At 49.9% G+C, this 9,665-nt stretch overlaps 1 protein-coding gene across 6 annotated transcripts in view; it reads left to right on the top strand.

Annotated features, from left to right (window-relative positions):
- Positions 1-3,523: 3,523 nt before the first annotated feature.
- RBFOX2 (RNA binding fox-1 homolog 2) overlaps positions 3,524-9,665 on the top strand; it is a 287,489-nt gene continuing 281,347 nt past the window's right edge. For 4 of the 6 annotated variants that reach the window (XM_047865299.1, XM_047865297.1, XM_047865298.1 and 1 more), the window contains exon 1: positions 3,525-3,840. In XM_047865299.1, coding sequence (XP_047721255.1) covers positions 3,655-3,840 — 186 coding nt within the window. In that variant the 5' untranslated portion in view covers positions 3,525-3,654. Of the gene's footprint in view, positions 3,841-9,665 lie in introns of all 6 variants that reach the window. The other 2 variants (XM_047865304.1, XM_047865300.1) reach the window with 1 other exon arrangement.

The following is a 9,665-nucleotide window of genomic DNA, read 5'->3' as shown; positions in this document are numbered from 1 at the left end:
TTACAGGCCTTCTTACCCTACAAGCTTAATGCTTATTTACAGAGTAGGGTCCAATTTCTCTTTGTTCTGCCTGGTCATTCAAACATTCCTATGTTACATCATTGTATTTCTTAGGGACCTGTGTGCTACTTGAATAACACTAATTTGAGTCACAAGCAGCCCTGACCCCAAATCTCATTTCTTGCCGGGTCAAAGAGTAGGCCGGAAGGTATTTTGGCAAGGCAGATATGGAGGGGAGAACTCTTTTTTTTTTTTTTAATTTTTTTTTTTAATATTTATTTATTTTTGAGACAGAGAGAGACGGAGCGTGAACGGTGGAGGGTCAGAGAGAGAGGGAGACACAGAATCCGAAGCAGGCTCCGGGCTCTGAGCTGTCAGCACGGAGTCCGACGCGGGGCTAGAACTCACGGACCGTGAGATCGTGACCTGAGCCGATGTCGGACGCTTAACCGACTGAGCCACCCAGGCGCCCCTGAGAATTCTTAAGATACCAGTTTAGAAGGTAAAATTTTCGGAAAGCCAACCACTGGTGTCCTTAGGTTAAAAAAAAAAAAGTCATTATTGTTCCACAGGCCACCGGAAACATCCTGATTTTTCCACAAAGCCATAATGTTTGGTTTGAGAGTTTCAAGCCCCATCCGCTGTGGGGTATTGACAACAGGGACCCCTGACTTAGGTTGGTGCTGCCTAATTCAGCTCAAGAATAGGCTTGCAGGCATCTAGACTTCCAACTTAATGGCCCACGTAGCAATATATATATTTTTTAAACTTAGTTTTTTTTTAAGAGGTGGGGGAGGGGTAAAGAAGAGAGGGAGACAGAGGATCTGAAGCAGGCTCCGAGTTGAGAGCAGTGCGGTGCTCAAAACTCCTGAACCGTGAGATCATAACCTGAGCTGAAGTCGGAGGCTTAACCGACTGAGCCCCCCAGGAGCCCCCCAAGTAGCTGTATTAAGAGATGCCTGGGTTTCTTTTACCAGCTCCATGGGCCTCTAGCCAGTAGCTTACAATCACTAAACAAATTGGATGATAAATATTTACCCCTTGTTAAGCAGTCGCTATATGTTAGGCGCTGTGCTAAGTGCTTTATTTTTGTCTCATTTCATCCTTAGAACAACACTGTGACTGTTATCGTCATCTCACAAAGAAGGAATATAAGGCTTAGTGAAAATAAGCAATTTGCCCTACAGAGCGGTTGCATGAAGGGGTGACTTGGGGAGCTCTGTCTGCTCGTCTTAATCTCTAGCAGCTGCACCAGTAGCCACCTTATGTAAATTTAAAAACCCACAGTAGTGATACTGATACTCTTTGATCTTGATAATGAACTTGTTTTTTTCACTCTCATTCAAAATGTGAACAAAATGATCACAGTAATAGTAATAATAACGGCTAACGTTTATTGAGTGCTTACCGTAGGCCAATCTGTTTGAAGTTCTACGTGTGATAACGCATTTAAGACTCACGGTAATCCCTTCAGGGAGGTGCTGTTATTATCTTAATTTTCAGATAAAGAAAGTGAGGCGTAGAGAGGCTAGGTAGTTTTTACAAGGCACCATGACTTGTAAGTGGCAGAGCTAAAACTTGGCTATTTTTATTGATCTGTAATTTAGCTTAGGTTAAAAAAAAAATGTGCTTGCTATGAAAACTTGGCTTCAAGGCAATTCTTTCAGTTTTTTCATCCGAGCAGGGTGCAGGCCCTAAACCCCTTCCAACAGAACTTCTTAAGTCATCACTGGGCCAACATCATATGGGTAGTGGGTGGTAAAACTTGGATTCAAACTTGTGTTGGTCTGATTCCAAAGTAGGGATCTTTACCATTGTACTGTTCCAGCACTAGCCAGGTTAAATTCAAGTTCATAGGACAAATCATAGACCCATCTGGAAATGCCCTTAGAAGTCATCTAACCAGGGTTTTTCAACCTCAGCTTATTGACGTTTGGGCTGGATAACTGTTGTGGGGACTATCTATCCTGTTCATAGCAGGATACTGAACGGCATTTCTGGCCTCTGCCCACTAGGTACCAGAAAGCCTTACCCCCCCCCCCCCCCCATGTAACAAACAAATATGTCTCCAGGCGTTGACAAGTGACCTGAAAGAGGAAGGGGAAAAATCGCCCTGTTCGCCAACCACTGATCTTAAACCATCGCCTCGTTTCACAAATGATGGGGCAGGGGTCCAAAGAGATGAAGTAACTTGGTTAAGCTAGTTAGCAGAATCCAGGTCATTTCGCGAAACATCACTGTATCCCTATAATGTACACAGCATAGGTGAAGAAACTCAGAGGAAGTAGATGCCCGCTTGGTCCTTAAAGTCTGGTAGGAGACAGAAGCTATTGCACATTACCTCTGATTGTACGACGCTGAGAAGCAATAAAGTGTCATACAGACAGCGAGGTGTAGAGAAAGAGAATATGATCTGGTGTCCTGAGATCTGAATCTGCCACTTTTTATTTGTAGTACTTAACTAAGCTTCAGGTTCATCATCAATGAAACGGAGATCATGGTATTTACTCTGCCTATACCATCAGCTTCAAAAGGGGTCTGTGAACCCCTTGTGCAAGCTGTAAAGCTCTTACAAACATCAGATATTATTAAGATGATCAGGAGTGTGATAATTATGATTAAAGTCTTCCAGAACTGGGGAGGGCCATGGAGTGGTGTCTTCATTCCTGGACCTTCCAACTCGAGACTTCATTCCGGGACCTTCCAACCCGTTCTTCTGCGGGAGGGGGAGCTGCCAAAGAGCCCTCTTCCACAGAGGGCCTCGTTCCTCGCCCGGAGCCAAGGCGGCCACCTGGGCGAACTGGGGTCACAGCTCCGCGAGACAAGCCCTCCCCGGCCCCTGGGCCTCTCAAGCTCCGCCCGCCCTGGATCGCGGCCCCGCCCCTAAAGCTCAGACCCCGCCCCCTCCGCGCGGGCTGGCGCTCCAGCGGCGCGGCGCCTCCAGGACAACCCCTCGCCCCGGCCGGAGATTCCCGAACTTCTCCGATCGCTTCCCGGCCTCCCTCGGACGCCCGCAGCGGAGGCGGCGGAGATTGCCGAGGGGCGCTGGCCCCGCCCCCGCCGCCGCCACCGCCCCCGTCCCGCCACAGCCTCCCGCGCGGGCTGGAGTCCCAGATCCCGGTCCCTCCCTCCTCCTTTCTCTCCGCCCGCCTTCCCGGGGCTGCCACAGTGGCGGGTCGGAGGCTCCCGGCCAGTCAGCTCGTTCCGGTCCCGAGCCCCTCCTCTCCCCCAAACAAACAGCCCTCCCCACGCCTCGGGAGCCCGGACCGCCCCCTTCCTCCCTCGGCCCGGCGTGTGGCGAGGGGCAGTGTGAAGGAGCGAGCGCGGGCCGGCGGGCGAGCTCCGTGAGTGCGAGAGGCGGGGCGCGCGGCGGGCCGGGCCGGGGTCGCGTGTGCGCGTGGGGGCGCGAGCGAGTGCCCGTCGCGACCCGCCGGCCGCCGCGAGCGAGCGAGCGAGTGAGCGAGCCGCCGGCGAGCGAAGAGCGGCCACCGCCAGCCGCCGAGGGGCGCCGGGCCCGCGCGCGCGCACGCACGCACGCACGCGGGGGCGGGGGCAGGCGCGCGCCCGCCTGTCGCGACAGTCGGGGCCGAGGCCCAGGGGGAGGTGGCCTGTCGCGGGTCGCCCGGCTCCCGGAGGCGAGGGGGGCGCGGGCGGATGGCGGAAGGCGTCCAGCCGCAGCAGCCGCCTCAGCTCGGGCCCGGCGCCGCTGCCCGGGGGATGAAGCGGGAGTCGGAGCTGGAGCTGCCGGTGCCCGGAGGGGGAGGAGACGGAGCCGAGCCCGGCCTGAGCAAGCGGCCGCGCACCGAGGAGGCGGCGGCCGACGGCGGCGGCGGGATGCAGGTGACTGCGCGGGACGGCGCCCCGTTACGGCGGGGGTGCGGCGCGGGGGCCGCGAGGGCGGCGGGGGCGCCGGGGTGGGCAGGGGGTGGGCCTCCGGGGGTCTTGGCTTGGAGGTGGGAGGGGGCCGGTCGGGGCCTGTTTGGGAGGCGGGGCGGGCTCCTCGGGCTGGGAGGCGAAGGGTGCAGGAGGAGCTTGGTGTGTCCCAGAGGGTCTTGATTCCTAGGGGGGGTGGCGGGGGGGGGGGCGACGCGTGAATAGGTTTTGGGGGGAAATCGAACATGGTTGAGACGGATTCCATTTCTTCAGACCCTTCCTTAGTTCCCGGGGGTGGAGTGGAAGCCGGGAGATCCTGGGTCTGTTGCCCAGAGAGCCGCTGCACTGAGTGGGGGTGGGGGGCGACGGTGGGAAACCTCCCAAGAAGGAGTACCTTTTTGGCCTCCCTCGACCCACACGGGGATGGGGACGGGGAGCGGCATATAAAGAAGAGTGAAAAGGGAGAAAAGTCCTCGAGAGCTCAAAGGGGATGTGGCTTAGCTTGTGGGTTCAATCAGTTAGTTACACAAGGAGTGTGAGAAGTACGAGGAGTTTTGGTGATGGTGTGGGGACCCCGTGGCGCTCGGTCTCATTAACTTTGTGGAGCACGCTGAGGAGTCTGGAGAGAGACACAGCACGTACCCCTCTTTACGTGGCAAGGGTACCGACCAGCTCTTAATGTCCTGGGGTGTAAGTGTCCTGGGGTATAGGGCTTTTGGAAGACTGGATTCTGTGTTGTGGACTCAAAGCTAAGCCGGTTGATTTGGGTAGAGAACGGAAAGGCAGTGATAATAGTCAGTTGACTTTGTAGTTTGAAGGAGAGCTGAAACCTTCGTACCTTTCAGGATTTGGTCTCTGTCCCGAAAATACTTGCCGTGAAATGGTGGAGCTCACCTACCAGCAGTTGTTTAGAGATCTGCCTAATTCTCTTAGAATCATAGAATGTTACAGATAGACGGGACCAGAGACATCATTTTTTTCCCCCGGGGTTCTTGGTCTGGATAGACTTGGAAGATTCTTACGCAGAACAGTTTACTTGCACTTTTTTGGGAGGAGGGGAGGCCACTACTTTTCGTCTCTGGTTTTTTCTGTCCCCCCCCTCCCGGCCCCCCAGCGGATTCAAGTCTCAAAATGCTTTGACCACCTCATTTTGTAGATGAGGAGTCAAAAGTCCAGAGAAGACTAGTGACTTGGCTAAGGCCACCCAGTTAGCTGGGTAGCAAAACTAGAGCTCGAAGCCCAGTCTTCTAATTCCTATTCCTGTGCTCTCTCCATTACACCACTCTTGGAAATCCCTGCAGTGCTAAAAGACTTCCTGTGCTCTGCTCCCCGCTTTTCAAGGCTCTGCCTGACTTCCTGTGTTAGAGACCGAGCTGTATTTAAGCCTGGCGTGGCTGCTGTGTGCTTCTTGGTCTCCTTTGCAGAAGCCACTCTGTTAACTTGTGTTGATTTGGCTAAAGGCACCCTCTTGATGTTTATTTGTGAATTCTTTGGTTTGCCTGCTTTTGTTCTCCATCAGAACTCTTGTCAGGCAGAGGAATTGGGAGAAGTAAAAGCTCAGGGCCTTGGAAAAAGTAGCGAGGAGTAGGAAGAGACTTCAGCTGAGGTGGGTTGACGTTGGCTGACCCGAGAGAGATGACTGGACGTGGGTGCTGGTGAGCAGGGTCGGCTTGGTGGGTGCATGTATCTGTGTGTGTCTGTGTTCATTCATTGCTTCTGTCAGTCGCCGTCAGCAGTGAGACTCCCTCCCCTCCCTTTCCTCTCCTCTCCTCCTGGGGCTAATTATTTGCTGGTTGCCTTCAAATTGGCTAAGGATAGTAGTATTTGGAAATGGAGCAGTGTGCAGGGACTTTGGAGTGTGCAGAAGAGGGAGGGGATTAGGCCCTTTGGGTGCAAAATGGGCAACTTAGAACCATCCCACAGAGAATCTTTTTTTCACTCTGCGTGTTTGTGGATCTTTATTTATTTTTCACATCACGCATTCTCATTGCTGTAGTTCTGACACACCGGGTCACGCAGGTAGTCACATCTTCATTGATTTAGCCCCCTGCCTTCAACGAGCTATATGCTTCTGGGAAAAGCCCTTCTTTGGGGACCTGTTTCCTTAGTTGTAAAGATTAGGGTTTGTACAGGATGATTTCTAAATTATCTTCTAAGAAACATATCAGGTTCCCTGACCTTAAGGTACTTGGTGCTTCCATCTGGGTGGAGAGACAAAATAGGTGAAAAATTAAGACAGAGAGAGAGAGAGAGAAAATGTGCGTGTGTGTGGTTTTGTGTGTGTGTAAGTCCCAGAGGAACAGGAGCAGAGATACCACAGGGTGGATGCATGATGTCACAAGTCATTGCATAATTTAGAGCCACAATACGCAGAGGATTTGTGCCACTGGGTCCAGAAGAAGGAGATGGTCATTCCTGCTGAAATGGTCAAGGAGGGCTTTATGGGAAGGTTGAAATTTGAGGCATAATCTGAGTAAAGGAGAAAAAAATGTTCATGAAAAGATAAAATTTAACCCTCGGTGACCTACAGCTCTAATACTTTCCTATATCATTCTGATAATAATGGTGGGGTATTTAATATTCATTTAACTAATGTTTATTGAACAGCTGCTATGTGCCAGCCTCTGTTTTAGAGCCTAGGAGACATGGCAATAAAGAAAACAGACTCCGCTCTCATGAAACTAATAATCTGATGGAAAGAGACAGTAAAGAAATCAGCAACTGTTATTAGGGGGTGGTAAGTGCCACGAAGAAACTTAAAGCAAGGAGAGGGCTAGAGAGTGAAGAAGATGGTCAGGGAAGGCGTCTGATAGGCGATGCTAGGGTGAAGTGAAGTGAGAGGAATGGACCCTTCAGGTATTTGAGGGAAAGGGGTTCAGGTAGAGGAACCGGGGGTGCAGAGGCATTGAGGAAGAAGTGCACTTGACGTGTGTGAGAACAGGAGGCCAGTGTAGCTGGAGCAAAAGGAGCAGGGGGAGACAGCCTTAGGAGATGATCGCGGCTGTGTAGAAATGCCTTGTAGGCCCTATGTAATATGCACTTAAAAAAATCTAGAGTAGCCAGTCTTTTTAGTATACTAGTATATGGGTTAAAGCACATTTTTTTTTTTGAAATTTATTTACTTTTAGTATTTATTTATTTTTGAGAGAGAGGGAGAGAGAGAGAGAGGCAAGGGCAGAGAGAGAGAGAGAGGTGGGGACAGGATCCAGAGCAGGCTCCACACTGACAGCAGAGAGCCCCCACGTAGGGCTTGAACTTACAAACCGTGCAGTCATGACCTGAGCTGAAGTCAGATGCTCAACCGACTGAGCCATCCAGGTGCCCCACATTTTTTTTTTTTTTTTTTAATCTTTACTTATTTTTGAGAGAGAGGCAGTGTGAGCAGGGGAGGAGCAGAGAGAGAGGGAGACACAGAATCCGAAGCAGGCTCCAGGCTCTGAGCTGGCAGCACAGAGCCTGACGCGGGGCTTGAAATCACGAACTGCGAGATCATGACCTGAGCTGAAGTCGGCCGCTTAACCCACTGAGCCACCCAGGCGCCCCTTTTTTCTTAAATCTTAACAAGTGGAGTTTTCTTGAGGTCATAGGTCCTTCTAGGAAGCCTTCCCTGACAACCGAGGTCACACCAGACTCTCGTCTTGCCTTCGGTTATTTTGGTGCTTAATTTTGCATCACATTATGTTGTTCCTTGTCTTATTCTTGTTCTCCTAGTGAGACTGTGAGCTTCCAGAAGACAGGAACTATATTTTTTTGTTCTACCCTTTATAATATGTAACAGTTTTGGGTACATCGTAAGTGCTTAATGCCTGTGAAGTTGAAGTTTACTTTTTACAGATGATTAAGGGATGGAAGTTTACTTTTTACAGATGATTAAGGGATGAAATTGAGAGTTCTTTTATGAAATTCCTCAATCTTCTGAGTGTCCAAGAATTAACCTTTTTTTTTTTACAGAAAGAAATCGTTTACTGGGGTTAATGTCCCAAGACTGCTTTACTGAGAGGAACTACAACTCAGAGCTGTAGATTCCGAAGCTGAACCCTGTTGAGTTACTGCAGTAAGCTTTTGGAGTAAATCATTTCCTTCCCAAAGTGGAGCATAGAGGACATGAGAGAGTCTGTGGTGCTTATGTTATAATCCTTAGGCTAAGAAGGAACCATGGCCGGGAGAGGAAGGATGGTCCCTTTCAAGGTCGGTTTCCAGAAGCTTAATGTGGACCGAAGAGGAGTGAGCACAGCTCTGGAAACAGTACAGAAGTAGAGAAGCTTGGGCGGGCGAGGAGGGAAGAGAAAATTTCAACCTGAAAATTGAAATATGGTTTGAGAAATGTAGTCGGTTGTTATAGAGGGTGATGGAAATACCGTACCCTCGCCTGGTGGAAAGTTAAAATGCGTTACATGTATAGGTATGGGAGGTTCATTTCACTGTAAGCCAAGTCTGCTATGTGTGAAACTTGGGCTTTATGACACATGCTAGGGAAAGAATTCTTTCCGTCAGCTCTTGTGGTGAATATAAATGATTTGATGAACAAAGATTCAGTTTTTGTGCAACTTTATAGGAACTTAGCTGCTGTATAAAAAAGGCAAGGTGCACCCTAATTATTACTTACAACTTTTAGCAAAATTCTTTATAGCAGTGAAATGTTGGTATGTGATTATTATACGGCCAGCTAACTGCTTCTGACCATCAAGTCATAAATCCGGGTTAGTTAAGTGGGTTCAGCAGTTGTTCACATTAGTGGTTGATTCTGGAAGTAGGAAAACTTTCTTCCTGGACTTAGGGCCAGGGTTCCAGCCAGCCTGTGATCGCTACATGTATGCTGTATTTCTTGTAAGAGTTGATCTTCCCGCTTTCTTGTTCCTGGGTTTCTTTCCTCCTAGGTGGGTGTCTCTTTGGACTCTTGTTTGGCTGTTTGGTGCTGATGCTGACCACGGTGCTACCATCGGAGTAGAGCTATAAAAATAATGTGCTTTCTTTCCAAGTAATTTCATGAATGATGTCTCACAAAAATTACCGAATTTTTCGTATCTATTTGTCTTAGTCTCCTCGAGCACTGTAACAAAATACCAGAGGCTGGATGGCTTGAACAGAAGTTTATTTCTCACAGTTCTGGAGGCTAGAAGTCCAAGATCAAGATGCTGGCACCTTTTTGGTGTCTGCTGAGGGGCTCTCTTCCTGGCTTCTCGCTGTGCTCACATGGCCTTTTCTGGGTGTATGCTCCTGGAGAGAGAGAGAGAGAGAGAGAGAGACAGACAGACAGACAGACAGACACACGTATGTCTGTCTTCTTACCAGGGTACTAATCCCATCATTGGAGTCCTGCCCTTATGACCTAAACTAAACCTAATCACTTCCCAAAGGCCCCACCCCCAAATACCACCACAACTGTGTAGGCTAGGGCTTTAACATACTAATTTTGGGGGTGGGGAACACAGACAATCAGCCCATAATACTACCAGAGCTGCAACTATTGATGGATAAACTGAGGCACAGTCACTTTAAAAATTGGTGATTTTTTTGGGGCACCTGGGTGGCTCAGTCGGTTAAGCAGCCAACTTCGGCTCAGGTCATGATCTCGCGGTCCGTGAGTTCGAGCCCCACGTTGGGCTCTGTGCTGACAGCTCGGAGCCTGGAGCCTGTTTCAGATTCTGTGTCTCCCTCTCTCTGACCCTCCCCTGTTCATGCTCTGTCTCTTCCTGTCTCAAAAATAAATAAAACGTTAAAAAAAAAATTAAAAAAAAATAGAAATAAAAATTAGTGATTTTTGGGGCGCCTGGGTGGCTCAGTCGGTTGAG

Source organism: Prionailurus viverrinus, chromosome B4, assembly GCF_022837055.1.
Source record: "Prionailurus viverrinus isolate Anna chromosome B4, UM_Priviv_1.0, whole genome shotgun sequence".
NCBI classification, from domain to species: Eukaryota; Metazoa; Chordata; class Mammalia; order Carnivora; family Felidae; genus Prionailurus; species Prionailurus viverrinus.
Note: the sequence above shows the minus strand (reverse complement) of the source record. Positions and strands in the feature narration are given on the sequence as shown.